Source organism: Chanodichthys erythropterus, chromosome 13 (assembly GCF_024489055.1).
Source record: "Chanodichthys erythropterus isolate Z2021 chromosome 13, ASM2448905v1, whole genome shotgun sequence".
Taxonomy (NCBI): Eukaryota; Metazoa; Chordata; class Actinopteri; order Cypriniformes; family Xenocyprididae; genus Chanodichthys; species Chanodichthys erythropterus.
The window spans coordinates 20,602,962-20,630,776 of NC_090233.1; the positions used below are offsets into that span (position 1 = coordinate 20,602,962).

The 27,815-nt window shown below is 35.2% G+C and overlaps 2 protein-coding genes across 3 annotated transcripts; both read left to right on the plus strand.

The window, feature by feature from the left end:
* The first annotated feature begins 176 nt into the window (after window positions 1-176).
* Window positions 177-15,103, plus strand: fbxo21 (F-box protein 21). 2 transcript variants are annotated; one of them, XM_067406668.1, is made up of 12 exons: window positions 177-409; window positions 933-1,068; window positions 1,247-1,356; window positions 1,787-1,908; window positions 4,157-4,303; window positions 4,572-4,708; window positions 7,122-7,258; window positions 7,440-7,619; window positions 8,379-8,511; window positions 11,709-11,899; window positions 13,304-13,461; window positions 14,176-15,103. In XM_067406668.1, exons 1-12 carry the CDS (start codon window positions 186-188, stop codon window positions 14,412-14,414), a joined length of 1,914 nt encoding a protein of 637 aa, XP_067262769.1. In that variant the 5' UTR covers window positions 177-185; the 3' UTR covers window positions 14,415-15,103. The 2 variants fall into 2 exon arrangements, with proteins under 2 accessions (XP_067262769.1, XP_067262770.1); XM_067406669.1 differs by having other exon boundaries at window positions 1,262-1,356.
* A 2,534-nt stretch (window positions 15,104-17,637) lies between these two features.
* On the plus strand, window positions 17,638-27,807 carry tesca (tescalcin a). Its single transcript, XM_067406747.1, has 8 exons — window positions 17,638-17,704; window positions 21,449-21,518; window positions 23,440-23,520; window positions 23,765-23,904; window positions 24,122-24,183; window positions 24,263-24,370; window positions 25,654-25,701; window positions 26,474-27,807. Exons 1-8 carry the CDS (start codon window positions 17,644-17,646, stop codon window positions 26,555-26,557), a joined length of 654 nt encoding a protein of 217 aa, XP_067262848.1. The 5' UTR covers window positions 17,638-17,643; the 3' UTR covers window positions 26,558-27,807.
* The last annotated feature ends 8 nt before the right edge of the window (window positions 27,808-27,815 follow it).

Sequence of the window (27,815 nt, forward strand, 5' to 3'; positions counted from 1 at the left end):
TAAATGAATCTTTATAGCAAATGACACCTTTAAGTGTTACATGATTAAAATATAAATGTAATTTTCGGATCATTTCACGAATTTCATTTAATTTCTCAAAGTTCAGCCCTTTGCACCAGAAAGGGGCGTGCTTTCGTTGACAACCGGGCGTGGCTTCGATGAGGTCATCGCAGTAAACAGAAAAGATGGCGACGCCATGCACGGGAGATCGAGTTTTAGGGACAAATACGGTTATTTCAGACAGTTTCGCTAAGCAGTTAACCGATTTACCAGCGGAATTATTAGAGCATATATTGTGTTTTCCCGTTCTAAACCATATCGACATTTGCAACGTTTCCTGCACGTGCAAGAGGCTGCATGACGTGTGCCACGGCAGGGGAAAGGTCTGGGCGCATCAGTACAAACTCAGGTGGCATAAATTAAAAACATTTCTACAGCTTTATACCTCAATCAACCTCCAGTTTATCAAACCATAAGAAATGTGTTGGATCCCTGATAGATGGTTTAAGGTGTGCATTCAATGCGTGACTTGAGAGCTGTCATGTCGTGTTCTCATTCTGCTGATGCACCAAATTTGTCCCGTGTTCACATGCAGAGAGATGCATATGTAATGTTTAGCTATCACGGGCTCACCTCCTGTATGTTGAAAGAACGAAATGCACTTATAATTGTTTACTATGTACATGCAAATTACAGTTTACAGCTTTTTTGATACATATTGCATACAACTGAATTGACCACATGCCACAATTTACAATAATCTCTTTGTAATCTAGGTGATTATAAGCACACAAAAATATTCTATATATATAATGTATATATGTATATATTCTATAATATGACACAACATTATAATTTACTCAAGATTATCTTGTATTCATTTATAATTTTTCTTTATGATGTCGAACATTACTAATGTATCAATGTTTTAGGTGGCCCAGGCTGCAGAGATTTTATCGGCAGAATGAGTCGTATGATTGGCTGAAGGAATATAAGAGCCGGCACATGGTTGGTCAGCAGATCAGAAGAACAGTAGAGTCTATTTCCAAGAGGTTCTTCACAGAAGTTGTAAGTGACTCTACAAAAGACTAACTTAAAAATCTGTCACAATTTGCAGAAAATATTATCTCAAAAATCATAATATTTATGGTGTGACAATTACGCAATGCTTTGGACAGGTATATTTGTAAGGTAAGTTGGATTTAATCTATTATTTTAGTCACTAACCCAGAGATCTGTAACTCAGCCTTGCGTTGGTCAGGTTCTTGGAGACAGCTTTGCGGAAATCGAGTCTCTTGGTGCCCCAGAACACTTCTGTGAGGATGAGCTGCTCGGTATTTTGAACTCAGACCAAAGGTTAGAGATGAGCTCAAGCTTAAAGGGTTAGTTCACCCAAAAATTTAATTTCTATCATTAATTACTCACCTTCATGTCGTTCCACAACCGTAAGACCTTCGTTCATCTTTGGAATACAAATTAAGATCGATTCACTATTGGCCGATGCTGTTCATGTGAGCAGAACAACGCATGCATGTGATGCTGACTCAGTACCCAGAAGCCTGCACTGTATACAGTGTAAACATCATAGGATTTCATCAAAAATATCTTAATTTGTGTTCCAAAGATGAACGAAGGTCTTACGGGTGTGGAACGACATGAGGGTGAGTTTTTATGACAGAAATTTCATTTTTGGGTGAACTAACCCTTATAGTTATTTTATTTATTTCTTGGCACTAAATGGTTTAACTGAATTTATGAATGTCTTCCTTTCCCATGATGGCTTCAGGAAAAGTTTGACACTTAAGTACTATGCAAAGAAAATCCTGTACTTCCTCCGGCAGCAGAACATTTTGAGGAATTTGAAGGTTTTCCTTGAGCGACTACCAGAACAACAATCAGCTCTGGAAGGTAAGCTCACAAAAAAAAAAACTAACAAAAAGTCTCACATTTTCTTATTAATGGAAAATGAAGTACCCGTATTTTGCTATTTTAAAGTTTCCTAATTTGTTTTGAAGGTCTTCTACAGTAGGTTTACATACATTCAAGGTCAAAAAACACTTTAATTTTCTTATAATATACATTACAGCATCACCTCTTTTCTCACAGTGTCTGAAACGGTTCGGTAAAGGATTCGTTCTCTCTAAACCCCTCCTTTCCAAGAGCCTACTCTGCTCTGATTGGTCAGATGGCTCAGTCTGTTGTGATTGGTCTACTGCTTACAGCACCTGTCGAAAACCTCAGCTACAACTACAGTGTTTGAGGGCAGGTCAAGTTGATGTCATTCTTGGGCAGCCAGTGAAGCCCATAGGCTGGAATTATGCAAATATGTTACAAACGTACATAGTTTTGTGCAGGAAGTAAGACTGGAATTACTGATGACTTATTTCAGGCAGTTCTTTTGGGAGACAATAACTCCATTTGTTGTACACTTTAGGGCTTTTCACACTGCGCTTAACCCCGAGTTATTGTCGTTCTAAACACCACTTTTAACCCCGGGTAAAGGAACTTTTCACACTTGTAATTTAGAAGCGGGGTTAGCACCACTTTTTACCCGGGGTTATGAAACCCTGCTCCGGAGCAGGGTTAGCACCTCTTTTGCTGTGCTGAACTTGTACAGTGTGAAAAAATGCGGTGTGAATGTTACAGCTTGACGCTTAGCAACAGAAAACCAATCGCGTACTCATATTTGCCTGCTTTGGACAGTCACAGAAAAACACATTGCGCATTGTATATAAATAGTAAATTCAGTGTTTGAGAGGAAGAATGTCAAATGCTGACAGAAAACGTGACAAAGAGTGAAGCAAAGACTGTTTTACTCTTACCTTTATAGTCCGAAATGTCCATTCAGTATAAACTCGATAGTTCAGTTGGCAATACGAGGATACGCAACGCTAGAGCTATATAAATGGGTCGCATGCTGAGTTTATCCAATCAATGACACTGACACCGCAAAAATGCAAATAAGAACGTTAACCCAGGGTTTACGAATGTACAATGTGAAACATTAGCATATGAATACCCAGGATTAATTGTTAACCCTGGGTCAATTTTGAGCGGTGTGAAATGTGAAGCAAGATAACCCAGGATTGCGTTTACCCAGGGTTTAGAATGACCCAGGGTTAGCTACTTCAAGTGTGAAAAGCCCTTTAATGGCTTTTCACACTGTGCTTATCCCCGGGTTATCATCGTTCTAAACACCGCTTTTAACCCTGGGTAAAGGAACATTTCACACTTGTAATTTAGAAGCAGGGTTAGCACCACTTTTTACTCTGGGTTATGAAACCCTGCTCCGGAGCAGGGTTAGCACTGCTTTTGCAGTGTTGACCCTGCATTGTGGTGCCAAACTTGTACAGTGTGAAACAATGCGGGGTTAGAATGTTACAGCTAGATGCTTAGCAACAGACAACCAATCGCATACTCATATTTCAGTCGATAAAGTCGGAAAAATGTCAAATGCTGAGAGAAAACACGACAATTTGAGTTTTATTCTTACCTTTATAGTCCGATATATCCATTCAGTAAACGTAATAGTACAGTTGGCGATACAAGGATACGCAATGCTAGAGCTATGTAAACGGGTCACATGTTGCGTTTATCCAATCAATGACACCGACACCGCAAATATGTAAATAAGAACATAAACCCAGGGTTTAGAAATGTACAATGTGAAACGTCAGTTTTTGAATACCCAGGATTAATTGTTTACCCCGGGTAAAGTATAAGCAGTGTGAAACGTGAAGCAAGATAACCCAGGGGTTTAGAATGACCCAGGGTTAACTATTTCAAGTGTGAACAGCCCTTCTGATCTATGAAAATTTGCAGGCGTTTTGCATTCACAAACAGCTATATTGCGCACTGCACGAAAGGTAATATCTAAAAATACTACTGTGCTTTACAATACCAGGGATGAGGCCACATAAAGGCCAGGTCCATCCAATAATATGTGTCATACTATAATGGTTATCATATAATAATCAAAGCTCAAATCAAATTAAATGTGCAGCCACATAGGCTTAGCAAAGTCATAATATTCACAATGTAAGATAGTGCAACCCTATCTCGCCAAAGTTTACTCCCTTCATTATTATGGATGTTTGAGGTTCAACATGGAATTATAGTTAAATCAAAGATTTACCTGTTTAATCTCCAATTCTAGGTGCTGTTTTGGTCGACCAGTACTGCAACCCTCTGACTGATGTCACCCTTGAGAGCATATCTGCACAGATAGAAGAAATCACAGACAAGGTGAAGAAGTATCTGCGAGTAAAAAACGCCACACACCCATGTCTGCGAGCCAGTCAAGGTCAGTCCTCAAAGAGAGATCCAGAAAATTCAATTTACTGTTCTCATGAGGTCTATTAGTCAGACCAGTGTAGCCAGGCTTATGTTCTCCCTGTTGTCCGATAAAAGCTTTCAGCTCAATGTCAATGAAGTAAATGTCTTGGAGGTCTCTTAGTTTAATTTTCAACATTTTTAAATTTTACTTTGGACTGCAGTGGGAAACCACAATAGCATTGTTGTTCTTAAAGCTGTAGCATCCTATATCTGTCTTCATTAGACTGTTTTTCCAGGTGACTGCTTTGTTCTGGAAGATTTGGAGTTTCAAAGGCAAGCCATATGTGCTCTGAATGTGGTGCTGTATGACCAGCTACAGTACAAGGGCAATGAGCGGGACTACTACAATCCACTGAACTCATACATACATCAGGTACTGGAGTCACATGGATGATATACTCATTTGCAAAATATTTTACATTACAAGTATACACATATGCACATATACCATGTGGATTACATAAGCAAATAACTTTGAGTAACATGTAAATTTACATTTTAATATCATATATTTATTTATACATTTTTCTTAAATAAGTAACATGAATTACTTTACTTTATTTCATTCATATATCGGGGTGTAACTGTACACAAACACAACGGTTCGGTACGTACACTACCGTTCAAAAGTTTAGGGTCAGTAAGATTTTTTTAATGTTTTAAAAGAAGTATCTTCTGCTCACCAAGGCTGCATTTATTTGATTAAAAATACAAACAAAAACAGTAATATTGTGAAATATTATTCCAATTTAAAACAGCTGTTTTCTATGTCAATATACAGTAAAGTGTAAAGTGATTCCTGTGATCAAAGCTGAAATTTCAGCATCATTACTCCAATCTTCAGTGTCACATGATCCTTCAGAAATCATTCTAATATGATGATTTGATGCTCAAGAAACATTTATTATTATCAATGTTGAAAACAGTTATTTACATTTTTATTTCATGATGCTATGATGAATAGAAAGTTCAAAAGAACAGCATTTGTCTGAAATCTAAATCTTTTGTAACATTAAACACTACCGTTCAAAAGTTTGGGGTCAGTAAGAATTTTAATTTTATTTTTGGGGGATAGAAATAAAATTAATCAATACTTTTATTCATCAAGGATGAGTTAAACTGATCAAAAGTTACAGTAAAGACAATTATAATGTTAGAAAATATTCTATTTTAAATAAATGCTGTTATTTTGAACTTTCTATTCATCGAAGAATTTTTAAAAAAAATCTGTACACAACTGTTTTCAACATTGATAATAATAATACATGTTTGTTGAGCATCCAATCATCATATTAGATTGATTTCTGAAGGATCATGTGATACTGAAGACTGGAGTAATGATGCTGAAAATTCAGCTTTGATCACAGGAATAAATTACACTTTAAATGTATATTGACATAGAAAACAGCTGTTTTAAATTGGAATAATATTTCACAATATTACTGTTTTTGTTTGTATTTTTAATCAAATAAATGCAGGATTGGTGAGCAGACGAAACTTCTTTTAAAACATTAAAAAATCTTACTGACCCCAAACTTTTGAACAGTAGTGTACCTCGGTATTAAAGAAAAAAAAAAACGTTCTTAGCTGTAAACTATATATTGGGAACACTTGCTTGCACATTACTATACTATTAAAGGTTACAATTAACAGCAGAGAACAAACTATTAAATTCAGTTTGCTATTTATTTTTAGATATATAATCAACACTCAAATAATAAAAATAAAAAACATGTAAATTACACATAATGCAGGTTTTGCATTAACTTCTGAATCTAATTATAAAATTATTTTTCAGTTATGTTTCTACTCCAGTTCATTTTTGAAATATAATCATTTACACAGTTACTGTCATAACTTGTTTTCATGAAAAATGTTTTTAAACATATATTAAATAGTTAAGACATTACTAACAGGTAAAGTAAACATAATGAATATATATATAAGCTAATATAGTGCATATATTTAGTGAAATAGAGTTCTAGAGTTCTCTAGTGAACTAACATGCTGTGGACACTAAATGACTTCCCTGAGGTAAATGTAATGCTACATGAGATATTATTCTCAAAGCTGTTTTACTGATGTCTTTCCATGGTTGAAACACTGATTGAGTGATTACACGTAAACATATCTATGCATAGATTGCTGGTTCTTCTTCTTCTGCGCTTTTTCCTGTTGTGACGGTTAGCAAACTGCGTTGCATTACCGCGTGCGCCTCCATCTGGATTGGAGTGTGGATCGCCTGTTACTGACTGTATTCGTCGTCTGACTGTGTGCATCAAATCACAACATCCGTAAATCTCACACTGAGATTTATTTTGTAAAAATTATCATAATGCTGCTAGTAAATTAAAAAAAAAACCTGTACTCATTGTAATTTCATTTAAACTGTAAAAAAAAAAATCAGGATTGTTTGAATAAAAATAGAATAGAAAGAACAGTGTTTATTTGGATTGTTGTCATAAAACGTCTTTATAAAAGTCTTAACTCTCACTGTGATTAATCTAATGCATCCTTGCTAAATAAAAGCATCGATTTCTTTTAAAAAATTCCTACTGACGCCAGACTTTTGAAGGTTGAAATACTATACTTCAGTATAGTATTTTGGGGTGACAAACACTTATCCACGCTCTCAGCAAAAGAAAAAAAAAGCTCTTCCAATGTATAATAAATACCTGTTATCCATAAAAACTGTAAAGTACCATAACATGTTACCTTCAATTGTACATTAAATTTAGACAGAAATGTAGTTTATTTCTCACAGTGTGCCACCCCCTTGTGGTCAGGTGCTGCTCCGTCGGACAGGCATTCCCATCAGCCTCTCTGTGCTCTACATGACTCTGGCCAGGAAGTTAGGAGTTCCTCTGGAGCCTGTCAACTTCCCCAACCATTTCCTGCTACGCTGGTGCCAAAATCAAAGCAGGTGGGTGTTTTCCACATTCCAGCAATTGCAGTCTGTCAAAATGAAATCACATAGTAAACATCATTTAGTTTCAGCATCAGTCCATTGTTATAATCCCAATATGCTTCAAAATATTCAGTTGTGCTTGCATTAAAACTAAAGTTAAACAACAACGTAAATTGACTAATGATGTGTTATGCAGGAGTGGTGACATCTACGACTATGTATACATTGATGCATTTGGAAATGGAAAACAGCTGGCTGCTAAAGAGTGTGAGTATCTGATCCGACACCAGGTGACAGCAGATTACTACAGCGCTATAAGCACCAGCGAGCTGCTGCTGAGGATGGTGGGAAACCTGCTTAACATTGGCAAGAGAGGGTGAGACTCAAGGGCTGTTTACACAACATTGCTTTCAACTACAAACAGAAAACTTTTTATGCATTTTGGCCGTTCATTTACATGACAACAGTGCTTTGGGGGCCTTGGAAGTTTTTGAAAACAATACCATTATCATCTCTTTGTAAACTACAAAAACACGAATTCGTGACATCATGCGTGTGTGTATTACGTGTTCAGTCTATAGCCAGGTATTTTTCTTTACAAAGTGACATCCCCAACAGCTGACCTGGCAGCATAATACAACGTTTTTAATCGTTTTCACAACGTTGTCATCTGTACTTGAAAAATGCAATGGAAAAACTTTTTTAGTACATTGTTGTTGTGTAAACGTACCCTCATGCTTTCATTACTGTACTTGTGCTTTTATGTGTAATGAACAGTCTTTTTATATATATAGATATATATATATATATAAATATATATATATATATATATATATATATATATATATATATATATATATATATATATATATATATAATGCTATGTGTATATATATATATATATATATATATATATATATATATATATATAATGCTATGTATATATATATATATATATATATATATATATATATATATATATATAATGCTATGTATATATGCTGCATGTATACTCTCAGTAGTAAACTAGTTAGGGATTTCTGCAGTTTAGACTGTTTTATGTAACTGAAATTGTTGGGGTTTTTTTAGCTTGTGAATTTTGTTACAAAATGTGCTTGCTTTTGCTTTTGTCTAGGGAAGGGAATGAGAAGTCATATCAGCTCTTGCGGGACTCTCTGGATCTCTATCTCACTATTAACCCTGATAACGTGCAGTATCTTCTGCTGCAGGCCCGCCTCTACTTCCACCTGGGTATCTGGCCTGAGAAAGTGAGTTCAATCTCACAGATGAGACTTGAATGTCTGTAACAGTCCACAATTCACAGAAGAAAGCCTATTTGCTTAATATAGAATAATCAAAGATAAACTCTCTCCGTCGCATATATGCACTCTCTTAAGGATGCTGGTTTGAAATCGTCCTTTGTCATTTTCTGATCCCATTCTTTCTTTCTGTTCCAATACTGTCCTAGAACTCTCTGCTGTGTTATTCCATGAATTAAACCTTTATACCAGGCTACAAAAAGATAGTTCACCCAAATATTAAAATTATGTTATCAATTACTCAGCCTCATGTCGTTCCAAACCCATAAGGCTTTCATTCATCTTCGGAATACAAATGAAGATATTGTTAACCCTCTGGTGCTGTTACGTTTTGGGTTTTTTTTTTTTTTTTTTTTTTTTTTTTACTTCATCACAATAATTCAAAACTTGGTAAAGATTTTGGCTTTGTGAACACACACAAAAAAAATTATAGACATGATTCGAAAAGGTTAAATGGTCCTGAAAAAAATAGTCACACATACTCATAGCAGTCAAAAATGTCAGCATTGGAAATTAATAGGAAACTTATTTCATGTAGTGGAAACTTTTGGTACTGCAACCAAAAAAATCTTACTAAATGCTCATTTTTTGAGATCTCAAGATTAAATTTGAAAAAAAAAACTTCTTGATTTATGGCTTTGATTTTCTCGCAGTTTTAGAGTAAAATGTGTTTTGAAAAAAATATATTTTATATTAAAATATAAATTAGTATTTGAAGACTTCAGATGCAAAAGCCTCTAAGTGCCGTCTGAAATTTTCTAAAATTATCATTTTTATCAAGCTTGTGTTTATGTTCAGTTATTTCACTTTAATGGCAATGAAAAGGACCTATTAATTGCCATTAAAGTGAAATAACTGAACCTAAACATACAAGCTTGATAAAAATGTTCATTTTAGAAGAAAATTTCAGACAGCACTTAGAGGCTTTTGCGTAAAATTCCAGAACTTTTTTTTTAAGCAATAATCTGCCAAGTGTCGTCTTTAAAAAGAGACTAAACTTAAGTTTGTGTTCCAAAGCATTCAAGATTTATAGTTGGAACGTTTAAGTTGGAGATTTCATTTTCAGGTCTATGCTCAAAAAGTGAATAAATGGGTTATAACTACTGCATAAATATAGTAAATAAAAAATAAAATCCCCTAAAAATACAAAATATTAAATAAAATTAAAAAAATATAATTGAACTAAAATACAGTACACTCATTTCAATGGAAAAAAAAAAAAAAAAACGGTCATTTTTGACCGCCACGCAAAGAGCACCAGAAGGTTAATGAAATCTGAGAGATTTCTGTCCCTCCATTGAAAGTCTATTCACCCAAAACTTGACAGTTTAAAACATTCATAAAGAGACTGTAAAATAAATCCATATGAATTGAGCAGTTTAGTCAAAGTCTTATGAAAAAAGACTTTACTTTACACTGATGAGCCAAAACATTATGACCACCTGCCTAATAGGCTATTGGTCCTCCATGTGCTGGCAAAGCAGCACCAACCCACAGAGTTCTGGACTCTACACAACCCCTGAAGATATCCAGTGGTATCTGGCACCAAGACGGAAACAGCAGATCCATCAAGTCCTGTAGATTGTGAGGGGGAGCCGCCATGGATCGAACTTGTTGGTCCAGCACATCCCACAGATGCTCAGTTGGATTGAGATCTGGGGAATTTAGAGGCTGGCAACAACTTGAACTCTTCATTATGTTCCTCTAACCATTCCTAAACAATGTGTGTAATGAATTTCAATAGAGGGCCAGAAATTTCTCAGATTCCATTAAAATATCTTCATTTGTGATTCAAAGATGAATGAAAGGCTTTGGAACGACATGAGGGTGAGTAATTGATGACAGAATTTTCATTTTTGGGTGAACTAACACATTAAAGAGGGTAATTGCTGTTTTGAAGGTAGATACTGTTTGCACCAAGTATAAATAGCTCTAAATAGCACCCTGGTTACACTAAGTGCAAATAGTGACATGTTGTTCACAAAGAGCGTAAACAAAAGTAATATGCTATTTTTACTAAGGGTGTATTATCTGTGCCGTCTACCAAAATGTTTGGCTGTTTGCACAAAATAAAAAGAACAGTGGATATTAAAGGGATAGTTCACCCAAAAATGAAAATTTGATGTTTATCTGCTTATCCCCAGGGCATCCAAGATGTAGAGGACTTTTTTTCTTCAGTCGAACGCAAATTATGATTTTTAACTGCAACCGCTGCCGTCTGTCAGTCAAATAATAGCAGTGATTGGGAACTTGAACAATAAGAGTCGAAAAAACTTCCATAGACAAAGCCAAATTAAACCCTGCGGCTCGTGACGGCACATTGATGTCCTAAGACACGAAACGATCGGTTTGTGCGAGAAACCGAACAGTATTTATATCATTTTTTACCTCTAATACACCACTATGTCCAACTTCGTTCAGCTTCCGGTTAGTGAGGTCTGATCACGCTCTGACAACGGAAGTGATGTCTCACGCTCATTGAAGTATATGGGCGAGACATCACTTCCGTCATCACAACACGTTTTTTGACCTCACTAACAGGAAGCTGAACGAAGTTGGACATAGTGGTGTATTAGAGGTAAAAAATTATGTAAATACTGTTCGGTTTCTCACACAAACCGATCGTTTTGTGTCTTAGGACATTAATGTGTCGTCACGAGCCGCAGGTTTTAATTTTGATTTGTCTAAGCAAGTTTTATTTACTGTTATAGTAGAAGTTCCCATCTACTGCTATTATTTGACTGACAGACGGCAGCGGTTGCAGTTAAAAATCATAATTTGCGTTCGACTGAAGAAAAAAAGTCACCTACATCTTGGATGCACTGGGGGTAAGCAGATAAACATCAAATTTTCATTTTTGGGTGAACTATCCCTTTAAGCATGGGTTTTGTCACATAGATTACTTTTACATTTCTAATAGCAACCTAACTCCTATCAAACAACATATACAGGGAGTGTATATGTTGCATTTAAAATTTGGGATGGTGAATATTGCGATTAAACCATAAAGTACTGTATATATCCTCTTTGTATAATTAAGGCTGTTAATTGAATTTCATCATTGTCTATATAAATATTCTGATGGGAGGAAAGTATAAATACTGTGTTTGTAGCTGGTTTGTTTGATTTCGTTCTCTCTGTCTCAGGTGTTGGATATTCTGCAGCATATCCAGGCTCTGGACCCGTCTCAGCACGGAGCTGTCGGGTATCTGGTGCAGCACACGCTCGAGCACATCCAGCATAAAAGACATCCAGAAGAGCCGGAGGTGAAGAGACGCAGCGCGCCTGAACACAGGGACGTACAGTACTCTGTAGGCCTCGTCATGAAACATAAGAGGTGGGTTCCTGTTTGTGTGAGCTGCAAACTTATCTGAAATTTTAGAACAGCAACATAAACTTCTATCTTTAAAACTACAATGTTCCAACATGGCTTATACTATATAAAAGTACATTGCAAAAAGTCATTTTGCCAAGATATGTTTCTCTTTTCTCTGTTTTGGGTGAAATATTCCCTATGCACTAGCAATCAAAAGATTAAAATAAGTTTTTGTTATGTTCACTGATGCTGCATTTATTTGATTTGAAATATACAGTAAACAGTAACATTGTGAAATATCATTAAAATTCAACCATTCTTTATTTGAATGTATTTTAACATGTAATTTATTCCTGTGATCAAAGCTGAATTTTCAGCATCATTACTCCAGTCTTCAGTGTCACATGATCTTTCAGAAATCATTCTAATATGCTGATTTGCTGCTCAGTTATTATCAGTCATTAATGGTACTTACATTAATGATGGTTTTTAATATTATCAATGTTGAACAGTTTTTGCTGCTTATTATTTTTATGGAAACCATGATACATTTTTTTCAGGATTCTTTGATGAATAGAAAGTTCACTGAACAGCATTTATTTGAAATAGAAATCATTTAACAATTATAAATATCTTTACTGTCACTTTTGATCTATTTAATGTGTCCTTGATGAATAAAAGTATTAATTTCTCTTTTTTTTATCTTACTTAACCCACACTTTTGAATGATAGTGTATCACAGTTTCCACAAAAATATTAAGCAGCAAAAACCTTTGTGTTTTCAACATTGAAAATAAAAAGAAAAAATTCTTGCTCAGCAAATCGGATTAGAATGATTTCTGAAGGATCATGTGACTGAACTCAGGAATAATGATGCTGAAAATTCAGTTTTGCATAACAGGAATAAATTACATTTTAAAATATTTATTATATTTTAGTACTACTTTCAAATACAAAAATCCTTTGTTCAAAACTTTTACAATTTTTTTTTTTTTAATTTAAATTTTACATTTATAATTTACATCTAAAAGCATGGGGTCAGTACAATTATTTTTAGATAGATTTTTTCATAAGATAAGACATATATGGCCTAATTTGTGGAAGTGAATGCTTCCACAAAAAATTTGACTCTTTCAAGATAAGTGGAAAACCTACTTTTCCATGTGAAAAGTGAATCTTTTCCAATGCATCTGCAACAGAAACACAAGTATAGCTTGTCAAAACAAAGGACAGGAGTAAAAAGAGCAGCAAACAGTGTTCATTTGTAACTTGTTACTCAGTGTGATAAACAGCTGCCGTCAGTGCTCCAGTTGGTACTTGTATGTTTGTAGGAAGTAAACATACTATAGTTCTGAGCCGAATACAATGTGAAAAGAGGCTAATTTACATTTAGGAATGTTCTCAAATTGTCCAATTTCCTCACAGGTCAGGTTACAACTGTGTTATCTATGGATGGGACCCTAAATGCACCATGAGTCAGGAGTGGATTAACACGATGAGGGTCCATCAACTGTCTAAGGGGGCTGATCAGCCATTCTACAATGTCCTAGTGCAGGACGGGACCTGTAGATACGCTGCGCAAGGTGAGTCCTTCCATTGAGCCAAGATCATTAGGGTCATTTTAGCAATGGAAATTGATTCTTTTATTTCTTTGTAGTCTAATTTGGTTTTAGGTTGTGCATATATTTTCGGAGACTCATTTATCATCACTTTCTGGTATTGGAAAACTGGGAATTTGTCCTAATTGCTCTCAATTTCATCAGCAGCAGTGAATCATTTCTTTGGGGGCAAATGGGTCAGGTATGGGTCAACTGATTTGAGGCAATTGCAATCTTAAAGAGGACTAATTATTCTTTTTTGACATTTTCCACTTCTCTTTAGTGTGTAATGTTGCTGTTTGAGCATGAAAAAGTTCTGCAAAGTCAACTTCAAAGGGAGTTATGCTCTATATCAGTAAGCACTGATGGCTCGAATGTACTCTGGGAATGGTTACATCACAATATTCCTCATTTGAATAATTCTCGCCCAAGGCATATGCAAAAAAGGGGACGAGGCCTGGTTGAGTTGCGTTAGTAGTAGGGCTGGGTATCGATACAGATGTCCTGATTGGATTCGATTCCGATTCACAAGATCTCAATTTGATTTGATTCTCGATTCGATTCTTGATTTTCTTTGATTTTTTTTTTTTTTTTTTTTACATTCAAGCATAAAAACCTATTTTAGACCCCAAGAATTTGTAAAAGGTCTTAATATGGCATTTTTAAATAATAAAACTCACTTTCTCTTTTGATTTGCAGAAAATCTGGAGCCTCACTCTGCCCCGCTGGAGATCGCTCACCCTGAGGTCGGGCGTTACTTCTCCGAGTTTTCTGACACACACTACTTCGCTAACGAAGAGCTCCAGGCGCGTTACCCAGAAGACATGTGCAAGACCCACAGGACTGTAGAGGAGCTTTACCACGGTCTCACCCCAAACTCAGGCCAGCCATCGGAGCCAACCGCCAACTTCCAGGACCACGATTTATTAGATCCATAGACCAGAATGCCACCTTTTTCTCCCTCCCCACTTCTTTAAATGCAAAGTCTCTCAATTTGTCCTGAACTATTACAGGGAGCTGCTCAATACAACTGACAATAGACTGAATTTGATGTCTGAAGTTTCTAGTTAAGGCCAAAACCAGTAGTTTTTATTTTAATCATTTCCTTTGTACAACCTCCTGGTCCTAGGTCAGTTTACGGGCAACTTTGACCCAGAGCTGCAAATGTAGTCTATGCTGAAAGAAACTACATATGTTGTAAAATCCCAATGAGTGGTTGAGTACAAATGACGTGGTTGAGTTACAGTATTTGTGGAAATAAAATACACTCTAGAAAAAAATAAATAAATAAATAAAAAAATATATATATAAATATATATATATATGAACTTACACTACAAAGGGTCTGAATATATGTGTATATGTGTTGATGATCAGCTTCAGGCCCATCCATTATGTCATCATTCAACGCATCTTACTGAACTAATGCACTAATGCCACATATGTTAATGTTAACAAACATGCACTTGACATGAGATATTGTCTAACACTGTCACCTTGAAATATTTTGTAATGTTTACTTCAAAGTTATTTAAAAAAATAAACCTAGAGAACAAGAGCTTGGCTCATAGTGGTTGTAAATACAAAAGCATTGAGAATATAAGAATGAATGACAATAAAAGAACAATCTCCATTCTGTTGGTCCAGTTATTTATTTTATTTTTATTTGTATAACTTATCTACTAGTTTTGTAAGATTTTTAATGTCTACAAGTGAAAAAATATGTGAATATTTAAATGTGTCATTTAAGATTCCCTTCCGGTTGAAATATTAAAGATTAAAATAATATATAAAATAAAATATTAATTTGGTCAAATTTGAGCATGTCTACCCAAAACTTTGACACCCAACTGTTAAAAATATTTTGGTGGCTTTGGGTAAATAATTGAGATTCAAGTTTCTCCCAAGTAAACCTTTTTCTAGGTCACCAAACAAATGTAGGTAAATTTGAGACATTGAACATGTGAATTCTTGTAGAGATAGTAAGATATCCTTGAAAGCAGAGTAGAAGCATTTTCACTAGTAGTCTCAGATAAACTGATAAATGCAATATCATGCATAGAAGTCTGATAACAGCAAACAAGTCAGGGCGGTGTCCCTCTTGTATCCAAAGCAGAGTGTGTTTGCATTAACTTTAATGCTCATCCAAAGTCACACAACCTCAAATATTTATGAACATCTAACTGTTCTCATAATATCTTTAAGATACTTAAATTTAATGACATAAACTTAAATCATATTATTATAATATAATTAATACATTTAATTTAAATAATTTTAATTTATTAATTTATATTTTTATATTATATGGAGCCCTGGACATGACATGCAGGAAAAAAATAGTAGGCTAAATCGTGTGCACGATTCACTAATTCATTCCCTCGATTTATAAATCATGCGCATGATTTATAAATTGAGGGAACGAAATATTAAATTGTGCACACGTTTTAGTAAATCAAGGGAACGAATTAGTAAATCGTGCGCACATTTAGTAAATTGAGGGAACTAAATAAATCGTGAGCACGTTTTAGTAAATCGAGGGAACAAAATAGTAAATTGTGCCCACATTTTAGTAAATCGAGGAAACTAAATAGTAAATCGCACGCACGTTTTAGTAAATCGAGGGAACGAAATAGTAAATCGTGCGCATGTTTTAGTAAATCGAGGAAACGAATTAGTAAACTGTGCACGTTTTAGTAAATCGAGGGAACGAAATATTAAATCGTGTGCACGTGTTAGTAAATCGAGGGAACAAATTAGTAAATTGTGCGCACGTTTTAGTAAATTGAGGGAATGAAATAGTAAATTGAGGGAACAAAATAGTAAATTGAAGGAACGAAATAGTAAATCGAGTGCACGTTTTAGTAAATCGAGGGAACGAATTAGTAAATCGTGCGCACGTTTTAGTAAATCAAGGGAACGAAACAGTAAATTGTACGCATGTTTTAGTAAATTGAGGGAACGAATTAGTAAATTGTGCGCACGTTTTAGTAAATCGAGGAAACAAATGAGTAAATCGAGGGAACGAAATAGTAAACCGTGCGCATGTTTTAGTAAATCGAGGAAACGAATTAGTAAATTGTGCGCACATTTTAGTAAATCGAGGGAACGAAATAGTAAATCGTGCACATGTTTTAGTAAATCGAGGGAACAAATTAGTAAATTGTGCGCACGTTTTAGTAAATTGAGGGAGCGAAATAGTAAATCGTGCGCATGTTTTAGTAAATCGAGGAAACAAATTAGTAAATTGTGCGCACGATTTAGTAAATCGAGGGAACGAAATAGTAAATCGTGTGCACGTTTTAGTAAATTGAGGGAACGAAATAGTATGTGCACACGTTTTAGTAAATCGAGGGAACAAAATAGTAAATTGTATGCACGATTAAATTTTGTTTCTTGCATTTCATGTGCAGGGCTCCATAATATTAAAATAATGATATCATCATTATGCTCTCCCCGCCATTGACTGAATTTTCCGGCTTTCCGTGTTTCCACTGTTCTGCTGTAGGGGGCGCTATTACGCAACTTTACAAGGGTACAGAATCTCCGAATCAAAACATAGGCAAAAAACGGAGCAGAAACAAGCGATAAAAGTATTGCTTATGCACGTTGTAGTCTTTGGGGGGAATGCTATTTTCTCAGCTTTTTGTTCAAAATGTTGCTTGTTTTATGAAACTTGCCCAAATTCAACTGTTGATAAAAAAAAATAATGCATGAAGATAAAATAAAACGTTTTAATTTTGTTTTTAAAGCAGAGGCTCTTTACTTTCTTTTAATGTATTGCATGTTCAGATATTCATACTACGAAATATTCTGGTGGCCATTCATTTTTTGTGAAAATTGTCAAAAATGCTGGCGGTGGCTGGCAAATAAAAATAAAAAAATGGCAGGGAAAGAGTTAATTATGCCATATATTTACTAGTAATTATTTTATTGACCACGACCCCGAATATCTGCTATGACAGAAACGTTCTTTTAGGTAGTATGGAGATAATACCAGGATCTCAAAATAATTTTCTGATCGCAAACGCAGTAAAAATCGGACGAGCTGTGTGTGTCTGTGTGTCACTGCCGCTTATTTGCATATGTCATGAGAGGGGCGGAGCTTTGCTATCAAAATCAGAGCGCACATTGTGAAAATCTTACTGATCTCTTCCGGACGTTAACATGGGAGCTTCTCAGTCAGGAGGAGTGCATATGTACCAAGATCTGGCTGATAAAACTGGCTGTGAGTATCTAACTCTCTAAATATGTAGACAGCTAAATTTTTCCAGGTGTGCTAAAATATACTTTACACTTACAAAAAAAAAGTTCTATGGTAGGCTACAGTGATTGTACCAGAAGGTAGTATCATGATACTTTAGTACTTTAGAATATAGTCATATACACAATACTCTAAGAATACCACAGTACCACAGTGCACATGGTTAAACAAACAAACAAACAAACAAACAAACAAACAAAGCATATGTACATTCCTGCCTATATTATATATGTTATAATATATATATATTATTTATTTATATATATATATATATATATATATATATATATATATATATATATATATATATACAGTCCAAAAGTTTTGAACCACTAAGATTTTTAATGTTTTTAAAAGAAGTTTCATCTGCTCACCAAGGCTACATTTATTTAATAAAAAATACAGTAAAAACAGTAATATTGTGAAATATTATTACAATTTAAAATTTTTCTATTTGAATATACTTCACAAAGTAATTTATTCCTGTGATGCAAATCTGAATTTTCAGCATCATTACTCCAGTCTTCAGTGTCACATGATCCTTCAGAAATCATTCTAATATGCTGATCTGCTGCTCAAGAAACATTTAATGTGTACAATTGTACAAAATATTTGTGTACAATATTTTTTTTCAGGATTATTTGATGAATAGAAAGTTCAAAAGAACAGTGTCTATCTGAAATCTAATCTTTTGTAACATTATAAATGTCTTTACTGCCACTTTTGATTGATTTAATGCATCCTTGCTGAATAAAAGTATTCATTTCTTTCATTTTTTTTTTTTAAAAATGACCCCAAACTTTTGACAGTAGTGTATAATGCTACAGAAGCTTTGTATTTCAGATAAATGCTGTTCTTTTGAAATTTCTATTCATCAAGGAATCCTGAAAAAAAAGTACACAACTGTTTTCAACATTGAAAATAATCATAAATGTTTCTTGTGCAGCAAATCAGCATATTAGAATGATTTCTGAAGGATCATGTGACACTGAAGACTGGAGTAACGATGATGAAAATTCAGCTTTGCATCACAGGAATAAATTACTTTGTCAAATATATTTAAATAGTACACAGTTATTTTAAATTGTAATAATATTTCACAATATTACTGTTTTTTACTGTATTTTTAATTAAATAAATGTAGCCTTGGTGAGCAGACGAAACGTCTTTTAAAAACATTAAAAAATCTTAGTGGTTCCAAACTTTCGGACTGTACTGTATATATATATATATATATATATATATATATATATATATATATATATATATATATATATGCATAGTGCACAGCCTCTGTCTAAATTTGCAGTGCACTATACAGTGTGCATACTATACAGTACATAAAGTAATGAACTGTCAACACACACAATGGCAAAAATCGAATCAATCCAGAGTTTCACTCAGTTTGAATGTAGAATTAGGGGGACATTTTTGTAGAATCTCAAGTAATCCCACTCATAACTAGAAACCCAGACACTGTGCATAGCTCATTACTGGGGAGAGGTGTTTTCACGAGAGTTATTTGCTGTACAACTGTGTGAATGTGAAAATATTTATATTCCACAAATCTTCCCAAAACAAACTGTACCTCACTAAATAGATTATACTCAACTCTACTGTGTTGAAATGTACAATAGATGTTGCTTCCTTTAAACTAATTGCTGTTCTTAACATATGCGTTTTTCTGGTTTGACTGGTTTTTGTTTCTTGTGTGCATGTATGTGTGAACTAGCCTATAATTTACTTCTTCATGTCATTTCCACTATTACAGAAAAGTCTCAGTTAACAGCAGAAAATAATAGTCTACAGCTGGGGTTTGTAAAGGAACTGCAGGGTGTTCATAATTCATTAAATAAAAAAAATGTATAAATTAAAATAAATACATTTAATAAATTCATTCAAAATAAAACACTTAAAAATATAATATATAATATTATAAAAATATTTATATATATATATAAAAATATTTTATTTTTATACCTGTCATCATTATCATAGGTGCCGGTTTATGTTCTGCTGGTGGGTGGCCCGGCCGTCCTCCATAACACCCCCCATACCTACCCCTTGATGAAAAATTCTAGTTATTCGTGTCTCGCAAAGAGAAATGCACGGACTGCAAATACTTTACCAAGTGTGAAGTCGTTCAACAGTCATAAAGATTGACATCAACACAGGAAAACGGGAGTTTTCTTTTGCTTTTCTTATAATACCCAGACAACACACATATGTCTGCAAGATGTCTGTTAAAGATCACTTCATCTGGAAAGCATCTGCTGTTTACAAATATCTGATTGATGTCTTTAAGATGTCAGTTTTACCTACACTCTAAATCCTAAACATCTTAAAGACATTTTCTAAATGTTTTTTTGATATCTGACAGGAAACAATTTGCAGCCTCAAACATCTTGCAGATGAGCAAACACTCTAAAAAATATGTCTTCCAGATGTAAACATGCACATCAAATAGACGTTTCTGAGATGTACGTGTGCTATCAGGGTAGAGTTAACTTTGGCCGGTGAACTGACAAAAAATGACACCTGTCAGATTGTGCTACCAACAATATATTTGCATTGTTTTAAATGGCTAGTTCACCCAAAAATGAAAATAATGTCAGTTATTACTCACCCTCATGTCATTCTACACCCGTAAGACATTTGTTCATCTTCGGAACACAAATGAAGATATTTTTGATAAAATCGACTTTCGACTTTGAAGCATACTGCCATATAAAACTCAATGTTATCACAATAAGAGCTAATGAAAACTGCCCAAATACAGTCTTTTTAGGCCTATTTCATGTTGAAAATATGTCAGAATCACAGAAGTATTAATGAAGGTCAGTATCATAATTATAAACAAGTCGGATTTGACGCTTGCCTTTTTTGAGATTACTGGCTGATTTTGGGAACGAAATGAGACTCTTAAGATCAATGTAGGCCTATTTGTGTGTATTATGACCCACAGGGACATGAAGTGAGATCCACAATTGCATGTTGTATGAGCAGTGATAATAGTCAGTGTTTTTGTTTGGTGGCAGCTGTCATAAGATAAGGGATTGATTACACATTCTATTTTGGTTGACTATATATCTATAAATACAATTGTACTGTGACATGTTGACAGTGTTGCACATTGAGTGCATCACCTACTCCTGTTGTAATCTAATGCTGGAACAGCATTAGAGTTTATTATGATTATATAATCTTGCACCCCACCCACAATTACATATTGGCTGCATCCAAAATTCAAAATACTTTCCTACTATATAGTAGGTGAAGAACAGTATGTGCCAAAAAAAGTGTCCAAATTCACAGTACTCATAAAAGAATAGGCAAAAAAAAAAAAGTACCTGGATGACCTAGTACCTAGTACTTCCATTGAGATTCTGAAGTGTGCATACGACGGACACTTTACTTTCCTAAGAGGCCACGGGAGAGGATTTGTGCAACGCAACCGATGCTGGTAGGTCACATGATTATGACAACATGGCGAATGTAGTATGTCTGGATTACATTCAAACTTCACACATTCATACTACATAGAATGTATTTTTTTAGTGGTCGCAAAGTAAGTACTTTTTAAATAAGTACCTACTCAATGAAGTATGCGATTTCGTAAGCGGCCCATTTTCTGTCTCCATCACTCCATCTGTTTTCTGTGAAGTTATTTGAAATCTTCCTGAATTTGCTGTCTTTTTCTCACTGTAGTTTCCATAGAGCAGATAAAAAACCTCCATAACAGATTTAAATACCTGACTCAAGATGAAGACACTTTAAGGTACTGTACAAATGACTTAATGCCACTCATTTTTTACAAACCCGATTCCAAAAAAGTTGACACTGTACAAATTGTGAATACAAACAGAATGCAATGATGTGGAAGTTTCAAATGTCAATATTTTACTCAGAATACAACATAGATGACATATCAAATGTTTAAACTGAGAAAAAATAAGTTGATTTTAAATTTCATGGCATCAACACATCTCAAAAATGTTGGGATAAGGCCATGTTTTCCACTGTGTGGCATCCCCTCTTCTTTTTATAACAGTCTGCAAACGTCTGGGGACTGAGGAGACAAGTTGCTCAAGTTTAGGAATAGGAATGTTGTCCCATTCTTGTCTAATACAGGCTTCTAGTTGCTCAACTGTCTTAGGTCTTCTTTGTCGCATCTTCCTCTTTATGATGTACCAAATGTTTTCTATGGGTGAAAGATCTGGACTGCAGGCTGACCATTTCAGTACCCGGATCCTTCTACGCAGCCATGATGTTGTAATTGATGCAGTATGTGGTCTGTCATTGTCATGTTGGAAAATGCAAGGTCTTCCCTGAAAGAGACAATGTCTGGATGGGAGCATATGTTGTTCTAGAACTTGGATATACCTTTCAGCATTGATGGTGCCTTTCCAGATGTGTAAGCTGCCCATGCCACACGCACTCATGCAACCCCATACCATCAGAGATGCAGGCTTCTGAACTGAGCGCTGATAACAACTTGGGTTGTCCTTGTCTTCTTTAGTCCGGATGACATGGCGTCCCAGTTTTCCAAAAAGAACTTTAAATTTTGATTCGTCTGACCACAGAACAGTTTTCCACTTTGCCACAGTCCATTTTAAATGAGCCTTGGCCCAGAGAAAAAACCTGCGCTTCTGGATCATGTTTAGATATGGCTTCTTTTTTGACCTATAGAGTTTTAGCCGACAACGGCGAATGCCACAGTGGGTTGTGTTCACCAGACAATGTTTTCTGGAAGTATTCCTGATGTTGTGACTTCCATTACAGTAGCATTCCTGTATGTGATGCAGTGCCGTCTAAGGGCCCGAAGATCACGGGCATCCAGTATGGTTTTCCGGCCTTGACCCTTACGCACAGAGTTTGTTCCAGATTCTCTGAATCTTTGGATGATATTATGCACTGTAGATGATGATAACTTCAAACTCTTTGCAATTTTTCTCTGAGAAACTCCTTTCTGATATTGCTCCACTATTTTTCACCGCAGCATTGGGGGAATTGGTGATCCTCTGCCCATCTTGACTTCTGAGAGACACTGCCACTCTGAGAGGCTCTTTTTATACCCAATCATGTTGCCAATTTACCTGATAAGTTGCAAATTGGTCCTCCAGCTGTTCCTTATATGTACATTTAACTTTTCCGGCCTCTTATTGCTACCTGTCCCAACTTTTTTGGAATGTGTAGCTCTCATGAAATCCAAAATGAGCCAATATTTGGCATGACACTTCAAAATGTCTCACTTTCAACATTTGATATGTTATCTATATTCTATTGTGAATAAAATATAAGTTTATGAGATTTGTAAATTATTGCATTCCTTTTTTATTCCCAATTTCTTAGTGTCCTGAATCGGGTTTGTAGACTATATGACTTTTAACAAATAAATACTGTCACAATGGTCATCTATCAAACACTTTACATTGATGCCTATGTTAGGGAATAGCCATTGGTCGGCAAATTATGGTGAATGCAGATTTTGTAAGTTACTGTTTAACAAAAAGCCAAATCCGTTGTTGCAATATGTTGTTTTTACCAGGTGCTTCTCTAATTTTGATGCAACTTCTGCTTAATCTCATAGGACAAGGGGTTTAGTATTGAATTAGGTTTGTGTTTTGAAGTCAGAGAGGATGAATTTTCCTTTATAATGAAATGTAGTGTTAAAAAAAACACTTTTGTCTAAATTTCAGACGTGAACACCTTGAGGATATTAACAATTTGGCCCTCAACCCAATCCGAAGACAGATCATTGAGGCCTTCTTTGACACAAGGTGCGTACAGGATAGGAAAGGCTCTCAGTTTTGAGAAGAATGTCTGCAGCTTTCTTCTAGATGTGGTTTGATGTTTTTCCATTTGCTGTTGCTTCACGAATTGTTTTGTGTTTTGTAGTTATTTTACCTTTTACGTCGAAAAGAAATTAAGTGTCCTAGAATACCTATCCTATAATGGTACAAAACTCTGAACCCCTGCTGTGGCACGAAATATACTCAGTAGATAATGTCTGTGTGCTGTCAGGAACTTGGGTCAAAAGGAGAAGGGCTGTTTGCAGGAGATTGGCTTTGAGGAATTCGTTACCGTCCTGGCCTTTTTCAGACCACCCAAACCACACATTGCTGAGGAGGAGAAAAAAAACATGAAGAAGGAGAAACTACGCTGTGAGAATAAAGAAATAAAGACCCTTTCAATTGCAGTTATTGATCTAAACAAGTTGATATACAAGTGTGATCACTATATGTGTCCATTTTAACATGTATACTCATCATTTGAGATACTATTTGAAACAATCTCTCTCAGTGTTGATATATATACATTTTTAATTTGATTGTGCGCACCAAACAGTTAACTGGTAAAAGCATATTTTCTTCTCTGTAGTTCTGTTCAACATGCACGACACTGACAATGATGGCATCATCACACTGGATGAATATAGACTTGTAAGAATCATTTGACTTCTATGACAACAAACAAACACAGTAACCAGCTTTGATACTGATTGTGTAATTGTGATTGTAGGTGGTAGAGGAGCTGCTGTCTAGCTCTGAAACCATAGGAGCAGAAACCGCCAAAGCCATTTCAGATGCTGCAATGCTGGAAGTCGCCAGTGTCACAGTGGGTCAGATGGTACGGTGACTTTCCATGATCAGTGTTGCCGATTATTTTCAATGGAAAGTAGCGAAAGCCTGCTCAAAATGTAGCTAGATGTCACTAGATGACGTAATGTGCCAGCTGTCGGCACTTTACATCTGTTTCCTCTCCTAATCCATGCTCACATATTGTATTTTAATACAATATTGGCCAATACTTGTACTGACATATCTTAAAATAGGTCAGTGCCATTGTTTTGTCTCAAGATGCACACCAGTAATGTTTATTTTCTAAGGCACATTTATAAAAGCTACTTAAATGTCCTTCCTGAACTAAGGCCTAATCCTGACTTAAAGGGATAGTTCAAAAATGAACATTTGATGTTTATCTGCTTACCCCCAGCGCATCAAAGATGTAGGTGACTTTGTTTCTTCAGTAGAACACAAATGATGATTTTTAACTCCAACGGTTGCCGTCTGTCAGCCGTATAATGTGGGTCAGTGGGAACTTCTTTAATAAGAGTAAATAAAACATGCACAGACAAATCCAAATTAAACCCTGCGGCTCGTGACGACACACTGATGTCCTAAGACACGAAACGCTCGGTTTGTGTGAGAAACCGAACAGTATTTATATAATTTTTTTACCTCTAATACACCATTATGTCCAACTGCGTTCAGCACTCGGTTAGTGACGTCTGATCACGCTCTGACAGCGGAAGGGATGTCTAGCACTCATTGAAGTATAAGCGCGAGACATCACTGCCGTTGTCAGAGCGCGATCAGACCTCACTAAACGAGTGCTGAACGCAGTTGGAAATAGTGGTGTATTAGAGGTAAAAATGATATAAATACTGTTCGGTTTCTCGCACAAACCAATCATTTTATGTCTTTGGACATCAATGTGTCGTCACGAGCCGCAGGGATTAATTTGGATTTGTCTAAGCGAGTTTTATTTACTCTTATAAAAGAAGTTCCCATTGACCCGCATTATTTGACTGATAGACGGCAACGGTTTAACGGAGTTAAAAATCATCATTTGTGTTCTACTGAAGAAACAAAGTCACCTACACCTTGGATGTGCTGGGGGTAAGCAGATAAACATCAAATTTTCATTTTTGGGTTAACTATCCCTTTAATCTAAGCGTAGACTTGCCACTAGTCGCTTATTTGAAGAAAAAAAAAGTCGCTAAATAGGTCTGAAAAGTCGCTAATTTAGCAACACTGTCCATGATGCTTCTCTAAATTGTAAATTCATCTGATTGCCAGTGTAATGTCAAATTCTGATGTGATTTTACAACTGAAACCTTTTTGTTTTAGGGTCCTGATGAATTTTATGAGGGAATCACCTTTGAACAGTTCATGCAGGTTTGCACTTTATAACATTTTAAGTCTATTTTTTATGAATATTTATATGTTTTATGCGTTTTGCTCCGTATTTCAAAGCCTAAAGTATACTCCTTTAGCCGTGAGAATGGAAAGCCACATTCGGTGCATGCACACTATCTAGTGGACTTTGTTTTCAAGCACTCGTTACTCGTACACATATGCACAAAACACAAAAATTACAGGACATCTGTGAACCCTCCTGATGACGAATATTACATCAGGCGGAAACTTATGCTGAATTCGGAACCGCATACTACTCTTACCATTTCTGCCATCGAAGGATATGGTAAAAGTAGTAATAGTAGTATACTAGTAAGCGATTCCGAATTCAGCATTACTTTGAAGTCGACATGAAACGGAAGTTGCGACAGATTTTTCTTCCCTATTGTGATGTATATCCTAGTGAAACGACTTCTCGAATAAGAAAAAATGTAGGCCGCAACTTAATTTTGTCCCTCAGGAATTGATTGGATCAAATCGCTGTGATATCATGTGAGTGACAGGTTGCCCCGCCCTCTTGCAGCAACATCTCTTTGATGAGGTGTTCACTGATGCAGGAAAATATTTCAATTAGATTACAAAGGCACATGAATTAAAAATAATAATAATGTGCACATATAATTTATAAAAAAATACTGCAATATTCCATAAAATCAAGAATTGTCAATTTCATGGTGATTTTAAATATACTGATACAATTACATATATTTATATTTATAACATGCATGCTATTCATACCTCTCTCCAACAGATATTAAAAGACATCGAGATTGAGACCAAGATGAATGTTCACTTTTGGAACTTGGACACCAGGACAATACAATGTGGGAAATGAGAGTAATTTCCACTTCTGAACAGCACTTTTTAAGCACAGTGTTTATTTTAAATCTAAACATCTAAAATTTGTCCCACGGATTCATCCCTTAGTATTGCGTTTACTACGGTTTCTTTCTCTGAAATATCTTCAATACTCGAGATATAATGGAAGTGACCGCGACATGCTCTTGTGGATACGTTTCAGGCCCTGTTTCCACCTGGTATTGCTTTTTGGTTGATTAAAATGCATCTAAATACCAGGTGAAAACAGGTCCTTAGAGTCCAGACCTCTGAGGAAAACTGAACATACAGAATATAAATATAAATATATATGTATATTTGAAAGATATATGGAAGAACCACATGAGACGTGACTATTTTTGTAGCTTCTCAACTCTACAACAGTTGACATGCATTCTGATTCATACTTTTTAGATACAATGTACACTGTGTTTTTATTAGGATTGTTGAGACCGCAGAACTGATTTCCCTTCTCAGCAAAATGCCTTTGTAATGGAGGAAGTCCTTACAAAGTCAACAATCTCTGTTTCCCTTAACAAAGTACTGAAACACTCCACACCCTAAGTTAATGAATCAACAAATCTTATCATTCACCTCAAAAACAACAGGGAGCGATTGTTTTGTTGCCCTTGATATGTAATCCATCTGGCTTTCTTCCATCACGGTTATATATTAATACATATTACAGGGTGTGTAAAGTTTTTACAGCAGCAGAATTTACTGTAGGATATTAGTGTAATATTTTTATACATTATTGTCATTTGAAATCCTCACAATTGTCACTAAACTGGAAGAGAATAAAATAATCATAGTTTTAAAAGTTGTATGTATTCCTATTGTGCATTTTGTAGATGAATTCTGTCTGAAATCATTAATCTATAATCAAGGTTATAAAATGCTTCCTGTACTATATTTATTCAGAGGTTGTGCATTCAGTGGTATTTTGGTGCAAATTCATCTTTTACTTTGTTGAAACTAGCCAAATTAGAAAAATGACAACATGACATACTTGAAAAACAAAACTACACAATGTGAAAGAAACCAGATTAAACATGGGTTCATTTGCAATGGATAAACGTGGTTTGTGTCGACTACAATGTACACTACTGTTCAACAAGAATATTAAGCAGCACATCTGTTTTCAACATTGATAATTTAAAAAGTTTCTTGAGCAGCAAATCATCATATTAAAATGATTTCTGAAGGATCATGTGACACTGAAGACTGGAGTAATGATGCTGAAAATGCAGCTTTGC

Bases quoted from the DNA above. Each gene is read 5' to 3' on its own strand.
- tesca (XM_067406747.1), top strand. From the start codon at position 17,644: ATGGGAGCTTCTCAGTCAGGAGGAGTGCATATGTACCAAGATCTGGCT. The intron at 24,184-24,262 runs GTAAGAATCATT...TTGTGATTGTAG, and splicing joins CACTGGATGAATATAGACTT to GTGGTAGAGGAGCTGCTGTC. The intron at 24,371-25,653 runs GTACGGTGACTT...TTTTTGTTTTAG, and splicing joins GTGTCACAGTGGGTCAGATG to GGTCCTGATGAATTTTATGA.
- fbxo21 (XM_067406668.1), top strand. From the start codon at position 186: ATGGCGACGCCATGCACGGGAGATCGAGTTTTAGGGACAAATACGGTT. The intron at 1,069-1,246 runs GTAAGTGACTCT...TCTGTAACTCAG, and splicing joins AGAGGTTCTTCACAGAAGTT to CCTTGCGTTGGTCAGGTTCT. The intron at 1,357-1,786 runs GTTAGAGATGAG...TGATGGCTTCAG, and splicing joins ATTTTGAACTCAGACCAAAG to GAAAAGTTTGACACTTAAGT.